The sequence below is a fragment of the Lissotriton helveticus genome, chromosome 10 (genome assembly GCF_964261635.1).
Source record: "Lissotriton helveticus chromosome 10, aLisHel1.1, whole genome shotgun sequence".
Classification (NCBI taxonomy): Eukaryota; Metazoa; Chordata; class Amphibia; order Caudata; family Salamandridae; genus Lissotriton; species Lissotriton helveticus.
In genome coordinates, this window is record NC_136071.1 from 309,924,803 (window position 1) to 309,942,691 (window position 17,889).

General features: G+C 47.3%; 1 protein-coding gene and 1 long non-coding RNA gene across 7 annotated transcripts in view; one reads left to right on the top strand and one right to left on the bottom strand.

The window, feature by feature from the left end:
- LOC144783770 (cathelicidin-1-like) overlaps nucleotides 1-11,159 on the bottom strand; it is a 217,773-nt gene extending 206,614 nt beyond the window's left edge. For all 4 annotated transcript variants that reach the window (XM_078662465.1, XM_078662462.1, XM_078662464.1 and 1 more), the window contains exon 1: nucleotides 10,917-11,159. In XM_078662465.1, coding sequence (XP_078518591.1) covers nucleotides 10,917-11,102 — 186 coding nt within the window. In that variant the 5' untranslated portion in view covers nucleotides 11,103-11,159. The remainder of the gene's footprint in view (nucleotides 1-10,916) is intronic.
- Nucleotides 1-17,889, top strand: part of LOC144783772 (uncharacterized) — a 317,953-nt gene that overhangs the window by 281,656 nt on the left and 18,408 nt on the right. The window lies entirely within an intron of this gene.

The window sequence follows — 17,889 nt, forward strand, 5'->3', positions numbered from 1 at the left end:
TCTACCCTGCTTTTTGGCTGGAAGGGGGTTGTGTTGGATCTGGCCCTTTTTGCAGGTTCACCCCGAAACTTTTTGCTTTTTCCTAGCTTATTTCTGTAACCTGGTGTTGGTGATTTTAGGCCTCTGCGCACTTTTTCACTTTGGTCCAGTGTAAAGTGCGTGCGCTCTCTGTGTATGTGTGGTGAGAGTGACCTGCCCTCCCATAGGAATGCATGGGGAATATGTGTGACCATGGTAGTTCCTGATGTGTGGGGTGTGCAGGGTTGAGTTTGGTATGTGCGAACTCGTGAGATTGAATGCTGCGCGATGATGTGTGCGGCGTTCATGTGTCTAGTGTGGAAGTGCCACTTCTAGAAGTTGGTGTGTCTGTGCAGTGAATGTGCTGGCGTGTGATTGGCAGGAGCTGACTGGTGTGCCTGGCTCCAGGAGGCAAAATGGGTCTGCCCCAGTGGTGAATGGAGAGATATTCATGTTGATGGCAGGGAGGAGTTGCACCTGGGACCTGAATAGGGCTGGGCCTTCCCTCCACAATGCTGGCTCAACCCCCTGTGGTACGTCTGATGTCCCTAGCCTGGCCAGTGAAAGGGAGAGAAGGGCAGAGCAAAACAAAGTGCTCAGGAGTTTCCCATAACCATTTGTAGCTGGTTCTCCCATTCCCTGCACCCTGAGAGACAAAGGATTTTGCTGTATAAAAAGGGGGCTGTGACCACATGAAAAGGTTCTTGTTTGCCAACTTGAATCTACCAGGGGCGTGCTGCTGCTGGGGCCCAGGGGAAGGCTTGCCTCCCTGGGCCCTGCCCAGCCCCTGGATTCCTGGAGGACTTTCCTTTACTGGGAGCTGCTGTGCTCCATCTTGATGCTCCAGGACTTCTTTGGACCCTTCTTGCTGTAGGGGTCATCTCCTTCTCTGGGGCCTATGGTTCTAGCTGTGTCCCCTGCGCCTCGTGGGTGCTTTATTTCCCATGTGTGGGCAGAGCGCTGTTGTTTTCCCTCGGGGAAGCGCTCCTGCCCTAGTGGTCGCCAGCGCAGGTGCTCACCCTGCATCCTGCCCCTTGATTCGCTTAGTTAATTAATTACAGGTGCCCACCCCGTTTATATGTGCCTTAGTGGGTGCCCACCCCGCTTCTACATTTCTTTCCTTTACCAAGGGTGCCCACCCCTCATTTTATGCCCCTTCGTTTCACCGCCGCGGCCCTCGTGCCCGAAAAAGGAAGTGAGGCGAAAGTCTCACATGACGGCGGGCGGGACTTCCGGTTTTTAGAGGAAGTCCCGCACTTGCCGCCGGAAAGACGAAGTCCAGCAAGGCGACCAAGCTAGGGAGAGCGGCGCAGGGCTGCCGTGCTGAAGGAGAGCCCCGCAGCTATGGTGAGCAAAGGCGGAGGGGGCGTGAGGCTGCCCCAGCCGCGGGCGAAGAAAAGGAATAGCATCGCGACGCTGCTGCCGCGCCAAGCGGAGACTGCTGCGCCTGGAAAGCCCGGTAAGTGTGGGCCTCTCCGCGGTAGTGATGCCGGGGGGGAGAGGGAGTCGTTTCTTGGGCCAAAAGGACCCGTGTTTGCCCCGTTGTGGGCATGTTCATTTCTAGAGCCATAGGGCACCACCGATGGGGGCATGAATTATCCGTTGGGGACCATGTTATTAGTAGGGTCCCAGAGTGGGGCCCGCACCTCCCTGCCGTTTTGGTTATTTTTAAGCTCCACAGTGCTTGGGGCATAATTGACTTGCAGGGCCATATTTGTTGAAAGGGCCCAGTGGGGGGGGGGGTCCGTGATACCCCAGGTTGCGCACCATGATTTTAGGAGCCAGGGTGCTCCAGGGGTCTGGTTCATTTTAAGGACTCCAATGTGCGCAGTGTTAGTTCCAGAGCCAGAGGGCTCCAATGCTGTGCGCAGAATGCATTTTCAGAAGCCCGGTGTGGCTGTACCACTTGCCTCATGATCCTTAGAGCCTAGAGGGCTCCAACGTTTGGGCGCAGTTTTATTTCCAGGGCTAGTGAGAGCCCATGCCGCAATTTTACTATGTTACAGCTGCCCAGCAAGTAGTGGGCAGCTGCACCGTTTAGGCGCCAATGGAGAGAGAGTCCCTGAGAGGGACAGAAGTGGCACAGAGGTGCCAGGCCTTCCACAGCTGCGCAGCACATAGAGTCAGCTGCAACGTTTAGGCCCTGTTGTTGTTCTCAGCTGCTCAGCAAGTAGTGGGCAGCTGCAACGTTTAGGCTTGCGCCGGTGGCGCACCCCTGACTGGCGCTGAGTTGGCAGCACGCCCTGACATTCTGGACACAGGGCATTTGATCCCCTTCTTGAGATGGCCAGTTGGCCAGGGGGGGCTGGTATGTGGCTAGTGCGCAAGGCCCTAATGTGACTTTTGCGCAATGTGATTACTTACTATGTTTGTGATGATAATTGCCTAATGTGATTTATGGGCTAGAGTGATGTGGTGCTAGGAAATGTAATGCATTTAGTTTGTTTTACGCACCCTGTGTTGATACCCCTAAAGATGGTTTTACCTGTGGAGGTTGGTGTTAGTGAGATTGTGCTTCACTATGATTTATGCCCCTAAATGTGAGTTATTCTTAGGGGGTAGGGTCTAATGTGTTTAGACTAGTGAGGAGGTTGCCTACTGTATTTTTACCAGTTAGGCCTAATGTGATTTATGTGTAATGTGCAATGCCATTATGCCTGTGATAACTCTAGATGTGCTTTCATGCTTAGGAGGTTGTTTTGCCTAGTATAGTTTATACTAGAGAGGTTATGTGTCCATGCGTGATCTATGCCTATTGTTATTAGTATTGCGTAGTGTGTACCTACCTTTTACCAGTGGTTACTGGTTGTGGTCTATAATTGTTACTGGGTGTTAGTTATTCTAAGTGCTAGTTCTACTAAGTGCTGATTCTGACAGTGGCCCACGTGGCCCTGTCCTGGTGTAAATAATCCCTTGTGAATATTGCCCGTGCCAGTTGGCACAATGTATATTGTGTGATACTATCTGTGTTTTTTATAATTAGGGCTCCCGGTTTTATGGTATTTATTTTGTTGCCATTTCTGTCTGTATTTACCCATATTTATTTTCTGGGCATTTTATCTGTATTTATCCACATTTATTTGTGCGACAAGCAAAAGGCGACGCTACAACTAGTATTTCTCCACATTTATTTAAATTGACCCAGGAAAGAGGCTGTAGGACATAAATACCGGTTGTGACAGAGCGAACCCCACGTTAAATGTTAGCTCTAACGTGGCTTTAAGTCAGCCCAATTGTTTTTACTGGTAGTGAAGTGGACTTGCTAGAAATTCGAATTCACGCTACTTTGATTTTAAAAATTGAAATTAACTGTGTGTTACTTTTTAAAATCACTCTTTGCGACCGTATTGCACCGCATCTTCCTGCAAAATAGACTGCACCTTTGGAAGCCGATTTTCGGGCTCCCGGTCAACCCACATCCTCCCCCCTCGAGGAGCAGACTTTGGGCGCCATCTTGGGGCAGGTAGAGGACAGCGTTCTGGTGGCTGGGCGATTTGGGCCCTGTCCCTATAAAAGAGCCAGCGTCATCACCCCAAGCATTGTATGCATGGACTCCTGAGGCGGAATCCGGGAGTATAGAGTCTCCTTTTAAAATATTACTGCATTTGCTAGAAATTCGAATTCACGCTACTTTGATTTTTAAAATTTAAATTACCTGTTTGTTACTTTTTAAAATCACTCTTTGCGACCGCATTGCACCGCATCTTCCTGCGAAATAGACTGCACCTTTGGAAGCCGATTTTCGGGCTCCCGGTCAACCCACATCCTCCCCCCTCGAGGCGCAGACTTCGGGCGTCATCTTGGAGCAGGTAGAGGACAGCGCTCTAGTGGCTGGGCGATTTGGGCCCTGTCCCTATAAAATGAACGTCCCCTCCCGAACGCGCAGCGGACGGGCGCAGCGGGCGCGCCGATGGCGCGCAAGCCCGTCTGGGCCTGTCCGGGCCAGGTCGGGCTAAGGGCCAGACACTATGCCCATTTCCCCCAAACTTCGCAGCAAATACTCGCGAGATGAACTCCTGCATTTAAGAACTAAAATCACCCCCTCTGAACCACTATCATCCCTCCAGGGTGACCCACCTTCGAAAAACAACCGCCAGATACCGAAGCACGTAAGCCTGGCCCTGCTTAATTGCAGATCTATACACAAACACTGCATAGAAATCAATCTGCTAATTCAAGATACCAATGTGGACATACTATTCCTCACGGAAACATGGCTGACCTCCAACTCTGAGGCAGACATTGTCAGTATGTTACCCCAGGGATTCTTAATACAATTCCATAACAGAACCCAGGGAAAGGGAGAGGGGCTAGCTATAGTTTACAGGGACAAATTCACCTGCAGGATACAAGAGGGAGGAATCTCGGACTGTGAAAGCGTTTATTTTAACCTACAAATTACGCCAAACAAATCCTTATCGGGTATTCTTATATACCGCCCCCCGGGAAGCCTAGGACAATTCGTAGGCTCACTGCTAGAAACCAAAATGCCCTCCTGTGCCGCGACACCCAATTTTATTCTACTAGGAGACTTGAATCTTCATTTCGATGATCTCTCCGATAAAATAGCAGCCGATCTCAAATCAGAGCTGAATGCGTTCGGCCTCCTCCTTAAAAACTCTGAGGCTACACACACAAAAGGACACCTGCTCGACCCGATTTTCTCTAACATCTCCAAAATAGAAATATCGCCCCCCCTCCCATTACCTTGGTCGGACCACTTCCTCATCTCGTTCGCATGGCAAACCAATTTGGTCTACCCTCAGGCTCAGATACCTTGCACTCAGGAGAGACCATGGTCCAAACTCTCTTTTGAGAACTGGACCCTGGAATTAGAACACACTGTTCCTCCCGCTGACCCCGACCCACTGAAAGCTGACGCGAATTTCACCAATTGGTTGACTAATACCCTTGACTCGGTAGCACCCAAGAAAAATATAAAGAAAAAAAGCAAAGTTTTTAAATCACCATGGTACTCTCAAGAACTTAGAGACTAAAGAAAAATTTGCAAGAACCTAGAGCGTAGATGGAGAAAAGACTGGGCCCCCCTCAATAAAGAGAAATATAAAGCAGCCATGAGGACCTATAAATCAGCTCGGAAAACAGCCCAAGCTTCCTTTTTCGAAGAGAAAATTAGATTGGCCTCCAACTCGTCTGAGAGACATACAAAATAGTAAAAGAGCTACTCAAAATACCCAACCCCCCGTTGGTGCAGGACACCTGGGACACCAGATGCAACCAATTAGCAGCATTCTTTGAGAGCAAAGTAAAAAACATCCTACAATCCCTACCGCCAAAATCACATATTTATGCCCCTGCGGATCTTATTGCCGCAAACACAGGCCCCACTCTGGACCCCTTTAACCAGATATCCAAAGAAGGCTTTCAAACTGCTCTGACCGCTAAGAAAAGGGGATCTCCCAATGATCTAGCCCCCATGTATATCCTTCAACGTGTGAGACCTACCATCTCCTCTTTGGCCACAGACCTTATTAATGCTTCGTTTGATCAGGGAGTGGTTCCCCCTGGTTGGAAACAGGCAGTAGTAAAGGCACCGCTAAAGAAACCAGAACTTGATCCCCATGACTTTGCAAACCTCCGACCAATTTCTCTCTTGCCAGGGCTTAGTAAGAACGCAGAGAAAGTTGTAAACCAACAACTCTCGGCCTTCTTAGAAACCAACAGACTGCTCCGCCCCTCTCAAACGGAGTTCCACAAGGGCCAGGGGACTGAGACCGCCCTCCTAACAGTGGTCGAGGAAGCAAGATGCATCTTGGATTCAGGAGGTTCTGCTTTGCTGATCCTCCTGGATATAAGCGCAGCATTCAATACCGTAGACCATAAGATCTTGGTCCAGCGCCTTCTTAACTTAGGGGTAAGAAGCACCGCTCTGCGATGGCTTACATCCTTTCTGAAGGACAGAACCTTCCAGGTGTGGGAAGGGAATGCGCTCCAAGCCTTTCCCCTCCAGTGTGGGGTACCACAGGGCTCTTCATTGAGCCCTACCCTATTTAACATTTATATGGCCCCCCTGGAGGATGTTGTCACTCCCTTTGGGATTAAGGTTGTTACATACGCTGACGACACCCAACTGGTCGTCTCACTCTCCCTGGAAATGGACAACTCCAAAAAGCTGAATAACTGCCTCTCAGAAATGTATAATTGGATGTGCGACTCGCGACTTAAATTAAATGGCACAAAAACAGAGCTTATGCTTCTGGGCCAGCAAACGACATCTCTTCCCATCTCCATATGGCTCATATGTCTAGGGGATCTTCCGCCACCAAAGAAAGAACTTAAAAGCCTAGGGGTATGGCTGGAGCCAGACCTCTCCCTCAAAACACAGGCCAAAAAGACTGCTGGCACCAGTGTAGGCCTACTCCGCTCAGCCCGGAAGATTCTCCCCCTACTTCCGATACAATCCCAAAAGTTGCTCATTCAGGGTCTTATCTTATCTAGATTAGACTACAGTAACGCCCTTTTTATGGCCGCGCCAGAATCCACCATTAATATCCTTCAGCGCATCCAAAATGCAGCAGCCAGGCTGCTGACAGGCACCTCCCGGAGAACATCGGCTAAACCAGCACTTAGAGCTCTTCATTGGTTGCCTATCCGGGAAAGGATTAAATTTAAGGCTCTGTGTATCACCCACAGATCCCTTCAGGGCAAAGGGCCCCCTATGCTCTGGAAAATGCTCTATCCCTACAAAACTACCAGGTCCCTGCGCTCCTCCCAAGGTAACCTGGCCACTGTTCACAGAGTTAGGAAGGCCCGAACTGGTGGACAACGTTTTTCGGTCACTGCAGCAACCTTGTGGAATTCCCTGCCGACTAGTCTTCGATCCGAACCAACTTACATGAAGTTTCGTAAACTTCTGAAGACACACCTCTTCCCACAAAAGCCATAAGTTTACCTGTCTACCTCCTTAGCTTCCCCTCAGACTTCCATTGCACCCTCAGCGCTGGGACGCTTCCGGGCAGCCATGCGCTTTATAAATCTTTTTTCATTTCATTCATTCATTCATTTCCATTGCATTTCATTCATTCACTAACTCATAGCTGCCAAGGTTTCAGATTGATATGTGCGACATTTTTATAATTTCAGTGAAATTATGAGACGTTTTTATGACTGAGTGGCTTTGTTAGAACCAAAATGAATCAGGCACACTTACTAATCCAACCCAACAATAGTGCTGAGTTAAACTGCACTCAGAAGGATGAAAGGAACAGCCAGCCCTGCTGAAACCTCAACCTAAACCTGATCTGCAGTCAATTATGTGAAATTTGTAGCACGCAGATGAATAATGCCTCCGGCAGCCTTTGAGATTACACATTGTGGGAGCTGCAGACGTCCACGCATGGCCATGTGCCAAGAGGCCACTCGGTGTGGCGCTGTACTCGTCTGTCTGCAATCACTCTCCTGAAGAGCTATCACATGTGAAGTCTCACTGTCTCACGTATGCAGCGAGTCCCCCTGCACAAGCCACTTCTAAAATACATATCTTCCGGTCGGATCAAAGTAATACTCCCAGAAATCGAACATGCCTGGCTGTGTGCTATGTATGGAGATCTGAAGGTGAATGGTTGATAAGTGTTTCAGTATGGACTCAAATGGTTGGTAATAACTTAAATTCCATACAGTGAAGTTCAAGCTATTGAATATGAAAGTTTGTGGCCATCGGCAAGTTATTACCTCTGAATGAAGATTTTCTCTAAATAAATGGATGCCAACAAATCTAGTAATTTCTGCTATGGTTCAGCCCAGAGGCGCAACTAGAGCCAAATTGAGGGGTGGGGGGGGGGCGGCTGATTCTTCAAGCAATAGTCGAGTGGAGCTGAAGGGGCTCTAAGAAGGGGTGGAAAAAACAACAAAGCCTTATTAGCAAGCAAATGGTCTTTTAAAGACCTGTGAAGTACTCGGGCGCGGCTGTGTGTGTGTGCCCGGAAAGGTGTCTCAGACCAAGCAGACACACAGGACGGAAGTGGGGAGTGAGGGGCGGGAGGGCTAGGATGGGGCCCTTTCAGTCACCTGGTTCAGCCCTCAATTGCTCATGGCTATGCATGTTGATTTTCTTAGAATTCACCTGCACTCTTTCTGCTATCACTGTGGCATTGCCTGGAAGCTGCATCACGGAACAACAGCTATATTTGCATGCAAGCAGAGCCGGGGTAGGGAAGAGCACAGCTGGCTAGTAGAGGCTGGGTGCGAGGTGCACGAGGCCTGAGGGCTTGCGAGAGGCCCTGGGAGGGCGGAGTAGTGGCCCCTGCTCCTCGCTGACACCTGCCACTGTTCCCTGCACTGCTGTCGTCTCACACCGGCTCCTGTTGCGGAGAGGCGGGCCAGCCCCTGGGCTTTCACTAAAAGACCCTCATTGGGAGGAATTGAAATGAATTTCAAGCATCATGAACAGGGGGGAGGCGCGGCAACTCTGAAGCAGGGCAGCGCGGCAATATTTACTAGTATTTTGCCATTTCTAAATATAAATACAGACGGAAGACAAGTAGTTTTCCATCTGTATTTATATGTAAAAATCCGTATAAACGGAAAACCGGGAGCCCTATTTATAATACAAAAGTTATTTTTATATAACCTTGTGTGGAGTTCCTTTTGTGGTGTGCCTGGGATGTTGTTGTTGTGTGCGTGCGCAAATGCTTTGCACATCGCATCCGGGATGAGCCTGTCTGCTCGTGCCAAGCTACCAAGGGGGTGAGCAGGGGTTATCTTGGCGTGCGACTCCCTTGCCCTGACTAGAATGGTGGTTTCTGCCTGGCTTTGGCGCAAGCCTTAGCCAACCAGAAATCCCAGTTCTAACAGCGTGTCTGTGTTCTGCTTTGGGCGTGTGCTGAGGGCGTGACAAATGCTGGGGGCGTGTGGTACGTTCCGCCCTTCATGCCATGTGAGTCGTAATTGCGCCGCATGAAGGGGCACGCTGGGGGCGTGACACGCTGGAGCCGTGACAAACGCTGTGGGTGTGTGTCCACGCAGTGGGCGTGTGTCCGCCCTTCCTGCCATGTGAAGCACCAATTACGCAACTGCGCCGCATCAAGGGGCATGCTGGGGGCGTGACAAATGCTGGGGCGTTTGCTACGTTACGCACTTCATGCCATCTGGGTCGTACATTAATCAGATCATCTGCTGTGGGCGTGTGTTGGGGACGTCGCAAAGGCGTTCACCTCGAAGCGTGGTAAGTAACTATTCGCAAGACTCCCTTGGGGGACTGCCCGTTGTCTCACACATACTGGGGGTGCCGAATGAAGTGTATGCCTTGGCCTGGGTGCGTCTGAAAGGGCCGAACGCAGTGTGTTGCTTGGTATGGGTGCGTCTAAAAAGCACTCGGGCCGAAGAGCGTCGGTGTGGGTCATAAAAAAATAAGAACAGCGGGAAACAATCATTCAAGACTCACACAATTCTAATTGTTAGACGGTCGCCGCTGGCACTCAAGCCGGGGCACACGCGACTGAGCGTGTCTGCGGGGACAATTACTGCAGCCTCTCATGTGCGCTGTTACTGAACTATTACAATAAACCAAATTACACGTGCCTGCTAACATCAGCCAGGGCTGTAGCCGGGCTCAGGCGGCGGATCACTACACTAATTACATGCGCCTGCTAACATGAGCCAGGGTTGCAGCTGGGCCTCAAGCGGGGGGGGACACGTGCCTGCTAACATCAACCAGGGCTGCAGCTGGGCCTCAAGCGGGGGAACACGCGAATTACCGTATCTGAATACACATATTACACACATTCTATTTTATACCCGGACAACGTCCGGACGGGCTGCTAGTTCCATTATAAAACAGGGCTACAAGTCCCAGAATGCAAAGAAAAACCCTGGACTGAAGCAGCATTTCATGGCAGTTCTGCTAATACTCGGGGTGAACATACACTGCTAATGCACCCTGTGCCTGCTTCACTGTGTTATATGTGGCTGCTTGTCTGTGTCCATTGATGCCTGCATGTTTGTTAATTAGGCGTGCTTGACTGTTTGTCTGCTAGAGACTGTGAAATTGAGTGCCCCTAGGCGTGTTGCTCTGTGTGCATAATCTATGCATGCCTGTGTCAGACTTGCCAATTAATGAACGATTTTCACCGTTTGAGGGGAGGGCGGGGTCTTGAATGAGCAGGGCTTGGGGGCGCAGTGCAAATCACACGGGCTCAGCCACTCTAAATTCACCGCCTCCCTCCAACAACGAACAAAACAAAACAAAGCATTCTGAGGCCGCTGTCGCTGATTTGCTTCGGAAGTTTCACACCCCCTAACGGAAAGGCTGTGTAGTTGATTGTGTGTTCACCCTGTGGTATATAGTCTCTTTTACACTTTTACTCTTTTTTTTCTCTGTTTGTATCTCTTATGTAACTCATGTTATTCAAAGTCCTTATGTTACGCAACTGATTCTTTTGTAAAGCGCTGACACCTTCGGGGAATGTTCGCGCTATATAAAATCGCATTAACTAAAATAAAAATAAAATATGGGTGACGGTGTATGATGAGAGCCGACATCGTCTGGCACACGGTGGCAACGCGCGAGTTGTAAAGTCTGCTGTATATATTGAAACAACTGTTTTCAACATGCACTTGGAACTACGTCACAACCTGCTTTAACCCTCCGAGCTAATTTACTGACACACCACTGCGTGCGCTCTTGTTTCGATCCGCGTTTACTTCGAGCCAATTTCTGAGCTTCAGGCGAGTGCATGAAATAATCACAAAACAAAGCGGTCGTTTGCTTATTTTTAATAAATATGTATTGGCTTGGGATTCATATTTGAACATAATCGATCCATTTTCTGCTATGTTAGGCAACCAGAGAAAAAAAAGCCACCTGCCCGCCCCTATGATTTAGTAGCCAATGCACCAGTAGTTAATAGCCTTTATTGAATTTAGTAAATAGTACTTACCAGACTGCCGTCCGGTTCTGACTCGAAGAGTTTGAAATAAGCCACACCGGGCTCTCGGTTGTAGATTTCGATAGCCTTGGCTATGATTAAGGCATCTCGGCTATTTGCAGGATTCTTCTGGAGAGACGCTGAGGTGGCTACCGAAGTCCCGCCAAGGACCAGTGCGAGTATGAGGCACAGCTCCATGCTGGTGACTGCAGCGAGATACGCAGCTGGACTTGATAAAGTTGATATGCTCCTCTAGTGTGCAGAAAGCCCCTTATATAGCCAGCTGTTTCAGCTCCCCTTGGAATGTTCCCTGGAAGGCTCAAGTCAAAGACCACGTGCAATTCAGAATATCGAGAGTTTAAGTGTTTAAAATACTTCGAATTAAGACATGGGCAGGAGAGAACATGTCAAACACGGTGCCCTGCGGGGAACGCACAGGTTTGTTTTTCTTGATATAAAATGTGATTTTTTTTTTCGAAGTAGGTTGGATGTTTTGGAAAAAAGAAGCAGTTACGTAGTGTTGGAACAGTTTCACCCAGTGTACTTGTAGCCAGCTGTTTGTTGAAGAAAAATACGTTTTGCGAGGCCTGCAGTCTATTTTCTTGTTCACCCGGGGTGAAGAAACAGATCTGTTGTGCAGGACACTTTCCTCCTCAGAGTGGACGGTGGTGCTTCTCGCATCTCTTCTTGCTGAGTGTAGCTAACTTTAAGGTTTGTTTCCGTGTAACATCCATGTCATTATACTGTGATAGGTTTCTAGTGTATTTAGTGATTAATATGTGCGTACTTGAAGAAAGTGGTCACCGGCACTCATTTTCTATCTTCAGTCTGTGACCTAGAGGAATAGATAGAAAGGCAAAAAGGGAAAAAAGGAGCAATAGAAAGATAAGAAAACAGAAAGAAAAGGAGAAAGCAGAAGGGAGAAATACATTTGAGAATGAAATGAAGAATGAGATAAAAAGAAAGTAAGAGTGGGCTGGTGGGAGAACAAGTCATGAAGTGAAATCAAGATTAGGCAGCCTTGGGATTTGGTAACCTCTATATATTGTTGCACCATTGGAGGTTCCTAAGAAAAAAACTTTGAACTGCTTTGAACTTTCAGTGTTTTTTTGCAGGTGTCTACTAGGTGGTTCTCAAAATGTAGGGCGTCCTGCAAATGTTAGTGTGGTGTGTCATGTTTAAGAAAAACACACATTAATTAATTTCTTCCATCCTTTTTCCTTCCTCTCTTCCCTATTCGTTTCCAGATATGTTTCCTCTGCCCCCTTCTCCCTCCCATTGCTCCTTCCGCCCCTCCATCCTTCCTCTGTCACTCCATACATTCCTTTCTTTCACCCATCACTGCAGATCATGACTTGTTAAAACCCTCTGAACTACGCTTAAGCACCAAAGTTGATGTATTGGGATAGTTTTCTTCTTTTTTTAAGGACTGTAGCCAATAATTGACTCTCCACCCCCCCCCACCACGCCCCGTGTTTGTTATGATATTCTGCAAGTGGAAGTCCTTGCTCCCTCACCTTTTAATCTATGTTCAGAACCTCTAAGTTTCAAAATGGATGACCTTAGCATTGAGTTCCCACAATACACATTGACTGTGACTTCAAACTCCCATCATGCTGGAAAAAAAAAGAGTTATTGATAGCTCAACTCTTCCTCAGTCGGAATCCTCGGAAGACACAGATCATTCTGATTGTCTCATAATTCAAAACCGTCTGACCTCAAATACCACACTGGCCATCTCACTTAGGCGTGTAAAGTGTGTTCTGTCTCTCTACTTCACCCCAAGTAGTGAGTTCATTTTGGATCTTTGCATCTCTGTCCAGGCCAAGGCGTAATACCATTTCAGGCTAATTAAAAATAATAAATCGTTGAACCCTGTGGCTGCTGGTAAAGTGGCCTCTTCTGGCTCAAATAAGGAAACCTTTTAACTTGGCATGCCTGAGATAAGCGAGACACCCACGAAAAAATGTAACTGCACTTCACAGAGCGGCAAGAGCAGTTCTGACTGTTTCCTGTTTTTGGTGGTGGAGGCGGAGTTTGTACGAGCGGCAGCAGCGGCAGCGGCGGCGTGGTGTGCGGTGTGTGACTTCTCGCCGTGCCCCCCCCCCGTGTCCCGCGGTGCGCTGCCTGTGCGTTGCCTGTGCCTGCGCCTGTGCCCAGTCCTGTCTTGGCCCGGCGACGGAGGTTGAGGCTCGGCGTACTGACCTGGTCCAGTGCGGTGCGGGTCAGGGCGAACTCGTAGAGCCTCGTCGGGAGGAGAGGAGGGGCCGCCTGCGTGGCCCTGTGCCCTGTGTCATTGTTTAGTCAGGGCTGGCGTGTGGCTCCCAAACCGACAGCTGCGGAAAAAAGTGAGAGGCAGCGTTGGAGGCGTTGGAGGTGGGCGGCCACGTCGACATCAGTGGGGGAGCAACAGTGGAGCAGTGGAGTAGCGGCGATACCGTCTGGAGGGCGTGGGAGTGAGGTGAGCAAGGCAAGCTAGCGAGGCGGTAAAGGAGCTTTTGGCGTTCACCCCTCCCTCACCCCCTCCGCACCCCTTGACTGCCGCTGTTCTTCCGAGCTTGGACCTCAGGGAAATTCTCCGTGGTTCCACCGTGGGGGTTTCCGTGGGGGTATCCCTTCAACTTGGGGGGTCCTGGTCCTGGGCCCGTGGATTTGTGGATTTTGTGTGGACCTATGCCGTACCCTGTCTCATCTTAAGGACACCAGAGTCTGTCGCAGAGCCTATTACGGTTACCACGCCATCGCCATCCCATCCCCAGAGCCAGACCCTGAGCCAGACGGGGGTCGGTGTGTGGTTCTGGCTGGACTTGATTGGGCCACTGCTGAATCGCCCAGTCTTTGGGCAAGGTGGTATGTGAATAGCAGTGGGGTATCTGCAAGGTAATTGAGGCATATCTGAGGCAGTGCTATCTTTGTCAACCCCTTCAGGGTTGTGTTTTTTATTCTCTCTTTCAACCTCATATGTTTTGTTAGCTCCTTCCAACATTTCCCATTAACAGCTGGAGGAGCAACAAGGCTAAGTGGCGTTATATTACTGGGGCAATGGTAATGTCTGTTAGGCGACTGCGTTCACAGTCAAAAGCAAAACTAGCAGAAACCCTAGTAACCAGCAACCAGAGTGCGGAGAGCCCCCTGAGTCCCCTAAAACCTAAGAAAACTATTTGTCGTCGCAGAAGCGGAGCACATTTGACATTATTGAAATCCTATCCATCGGTAAGGTCAATGTTTACCAAAAAGGGAAGTAGCTCTAGGTATGGAACTAATCTAAAAAAAGGAGATGAAGGAAAGGAGGGGAATTCAACAGAGGACTCAATGGAATTCGATACAATAGCCAAGAATGGTGTGGAGAGTCATTTAATAGGTCCAGAGGTGCTTTTCCCCGTTGTAAATATACTAAAGATAAATGGGACGAACGTAATGCAACACCCCTTTTATCAGTAAGAAGTGCAGATCTGCAGCAAGAAGGAGTGGATAATATCTCGGAAATCGAGATGGAGATGGCCCCTTCTAAGATTGAGGTAGTTGGTCCTCCTCAAGGCAAGGGCAGTGAAAGAAAGGAAACCACCCCAATCTCTCCATTAGCAGATCTGATATCCCTTTTTGAAAAGTCAAATGACAATGTTAGTGCTCAGAGGCTAATGCTCATTAGTAAAAGTAAGTGATTTCACTCCTAAACTGGAACAGGAGATAGATTACAACTTACTTACTGGGCAGGCGAAAATAGAGGACTTAACTCTTCCGGACATTGCCATCCCATTAGAAAAGAATGCTGATCGAGTGAAGATGCTAGAAATATTGGATGCTCAAGGTTTGGTCTCAGAGTCTCATACTAACAAAGAAGTATTGACATCTCGAGAAGGAGCTCACACACACACACACATGCCTACCATGTATAGTAGTACTCCTACTGAATTATCTTTGGTTTCGGACTCAAATAATTTTCCAGGTGAAGAACTAACAATGTTAAGCGATAAAAGGATAAGGAATACCCTGTATTCTTTGCTCGCAAATGAGAATGCAGGGGAAGAGGGGCTAATAAACACGTTTCTCAAATTGGAAAAAATCCTATCCGCAATTTTGTCCCTGCTGGAGAAAAGTACTTCTAATTCCGATCATATTCTCAAAGTCCTCACGCCCATTCTTGGTGGGGTTTTAGATCTTAAACATCAAAGTCAAGCATGCGTGAAATGTACTTCCTCTATGTCTAGTAAAGTATGTCAAACGTATAATGTGATAAATAATACTGATATAGTATATATATGGGATAGGGGAGTCAAAAAAATTGCTGGTAGACTTTGAAAGGTCGACACCTGTAAGAAATTCAATTCTAAGTTCGTCCCAAGTTAACCTTAATGATTCCGTTAAGGTCCCCAATCCGGGGTAAAGGTTAAATGTAAGTGTTTCACCTGTAATAGATACAGTGCGTGTTTTTCCAATCTTTAATATGTGTAAGTCAAAAAAAACTAAACCTCAACAACCAGATGAAATAATTTATATCTTAGAGAGTTCCGCTGAGGGGGGAGTCTCAACAGTAAGTAAGGGAATCACTAAAAATGGTCTTGGGAGGAAAAAGAAGATGAAAAATCGCAGGTTCCCAAAACGCAAGCAGAGAAAGCTGCGGTTCCAATTAGTAAACGAAAAGGAAAACACTTACATAGCCCCTGTGGAGGAAAAGAATACAATGTCTGTGGGGCAACTGAATATGAGCTCGAGTTTGAATCATGAGCAGGATCCTGCCCTTCAGCAGAATAGTTCGTTTGTTAGGCCGAACACTAATCAGTATAATGAAGGGGTAGAAGAAGGCAGGTCAAGTAGGGGCCCTATCTTGCATAGTAGCTCAGGAATTAAAGAGGCTAATTTAAAAAGTGCCGTAACACTCCTGAGTGTAGAACTAAGTGATGCAACACAGGAGTCAACTAGACCTGCATCTTCACCAACAAATCCAGTATTAAGTAATAGTGGGGGTGTCAGTCGGAGAATGATTACAGCGGGTACTAAAAATAAGGGGTGGAATTTAAATGATGATTTCCCCAGAAGCCTGCAAAATACAAATTTAATTAGGCTTCTCGAAATATTTACATGGCAAGCGAATAAGACTTTAATTTTTATCCCCCTTTTTGATGCTTAGTTAATGACACTGAATAGAAGCGCCCTTCTTAGAATTATATCAGAAATAGATGATCTAAAGTCAATTTCCAGTAATGATATTGAACTGGTTCATTTAGATTGGAAGAACAAACCTTATGTAACTAGAGCTATTTTTACATCTGGGGTAGTGTATTCGCTCGTTTAAGCAAATGTAGATGGTTTCAGGAAAAGAGGAATAGACGTTCTTACTAGTACGGTATCACCTGGGGCCCCGCCCAAGGACCTCGAAATACCTTATCATCAACAAGGGAAAAGATTCATTGCACATGAGAGTGAGAATACACCTATAAAATTTGAGGATTTGGAAATTACAGTAGGTAGGATATCGGGTGCAAGGGAAATTAAGTTTTCAGCACCCGAGGTCCAAGAGGTCCTTAGTATAGATGAAGGAGACGAGGTGTCTAAATGGAGTTGGATTGCAAGTACTTTGAATGGGGCAAAAACAACTAACACAAAACCCATAGAGCGGGGGTAGCCTTCTGGGGACAATTGTGTCATGGAACATGGCAGGTCTAGGTAAAGACAAACAGAAGCTTAAATCTTTAGAACATCTAGCCCCCAAGATAATTTTCCTACAGGAAACGTGGGCAAGGGAAGAGTTTCAATTAGAGAGCTACTATGTGTACTGTAGTGAAGCAAAAAAATCTATAAAGGGACATGCAAGTGGGGGTTTAGCCATTTTGTTAAGCTGTGAGTTGGCATGGGACCCTGTGATATACATACATCCATCAAATTTTTGTATTTGCGCTAAGTTAAAAATGGAAAAAGATAATTTTGGATTTGCAACTTTTTTACTTTTGGTAAACGTATATATTCCTCCTGGGAAAGCGTTTACTCCATTGGTTGATTCCATTGGCTCTTTTCTGCAAAACTTATGTAGTAATGGAGAAAGAGTACGCATAATGATGGTAGGGGACTTTAATGCTAAAGTAAGTAACAGCTCCATCTCGTCTTTTTCCGATGTGGACTTGGAGGAGGTATGGTTTATACCAAAGTCAATATTCCCGGCCAATTTAAAATCTGACAAACGTGGCCTTTCGCTCTTGCAAAATCTTAGGAATCTTGACCTTGTATTATTAAATGGTAGATTCCCAGAGGATTCACCTGCAGCACTTACCTTTCATGGGATATTTGGCCACTCCCTACTTGATTATATGGCAGTGTCTTTTCAACTGTTTGGGGCATGCTCACAGTTTAAAGTGCTTCCCACTAAACTGAGCGACCACAAAATTTTGGTGGTAAGTTTAGCATTAAATTTCGAGAAAACTGAACTCTGGAACCAGAGCAATGACAACGTAACTTATTCTCGAAATAATGGTCGCACATGCTGGTCACATAAGAACCTTCCGAATTTCCAGTGGGTATTTAAAAATATTGCGCATAGTTTAATCTGGGAGACCCCGATCGTAAGATATGAAAGAGTAATGGCCGCTGTAAGAAATCCGGGAAAAAAGAAGCAAGTTGAAAGAGCTGCCCCAAAAGCATTATTCTCCATTGAAACTAAAAAGCTTAACATTAAGATAAATGGGCTGATTAGAGCCCAATTTAGAGATCCTAGCCCATTTAGACAAAAAGAGATATACAGATTAAAACAGGTCCGAAAAAAAAAAGCAGCAGCCAACCGTAGGGCCTCCGAAGATAAAATATGGGTTAACCTTCGGGAAGTTGCACTTACTGGTGATTCTAGAGAATACTGAGCCTTAATAGCCAAATTCTGTGATAGTAGAGAAAAATCTCAACCCATGTTAATCCCAGAAACAGAGTGGTCAATTTATATATCCTTATTGTATGCCCCTAATTTATTAGATGACGAGGGTGAGGGGTCCCTTAATACCAT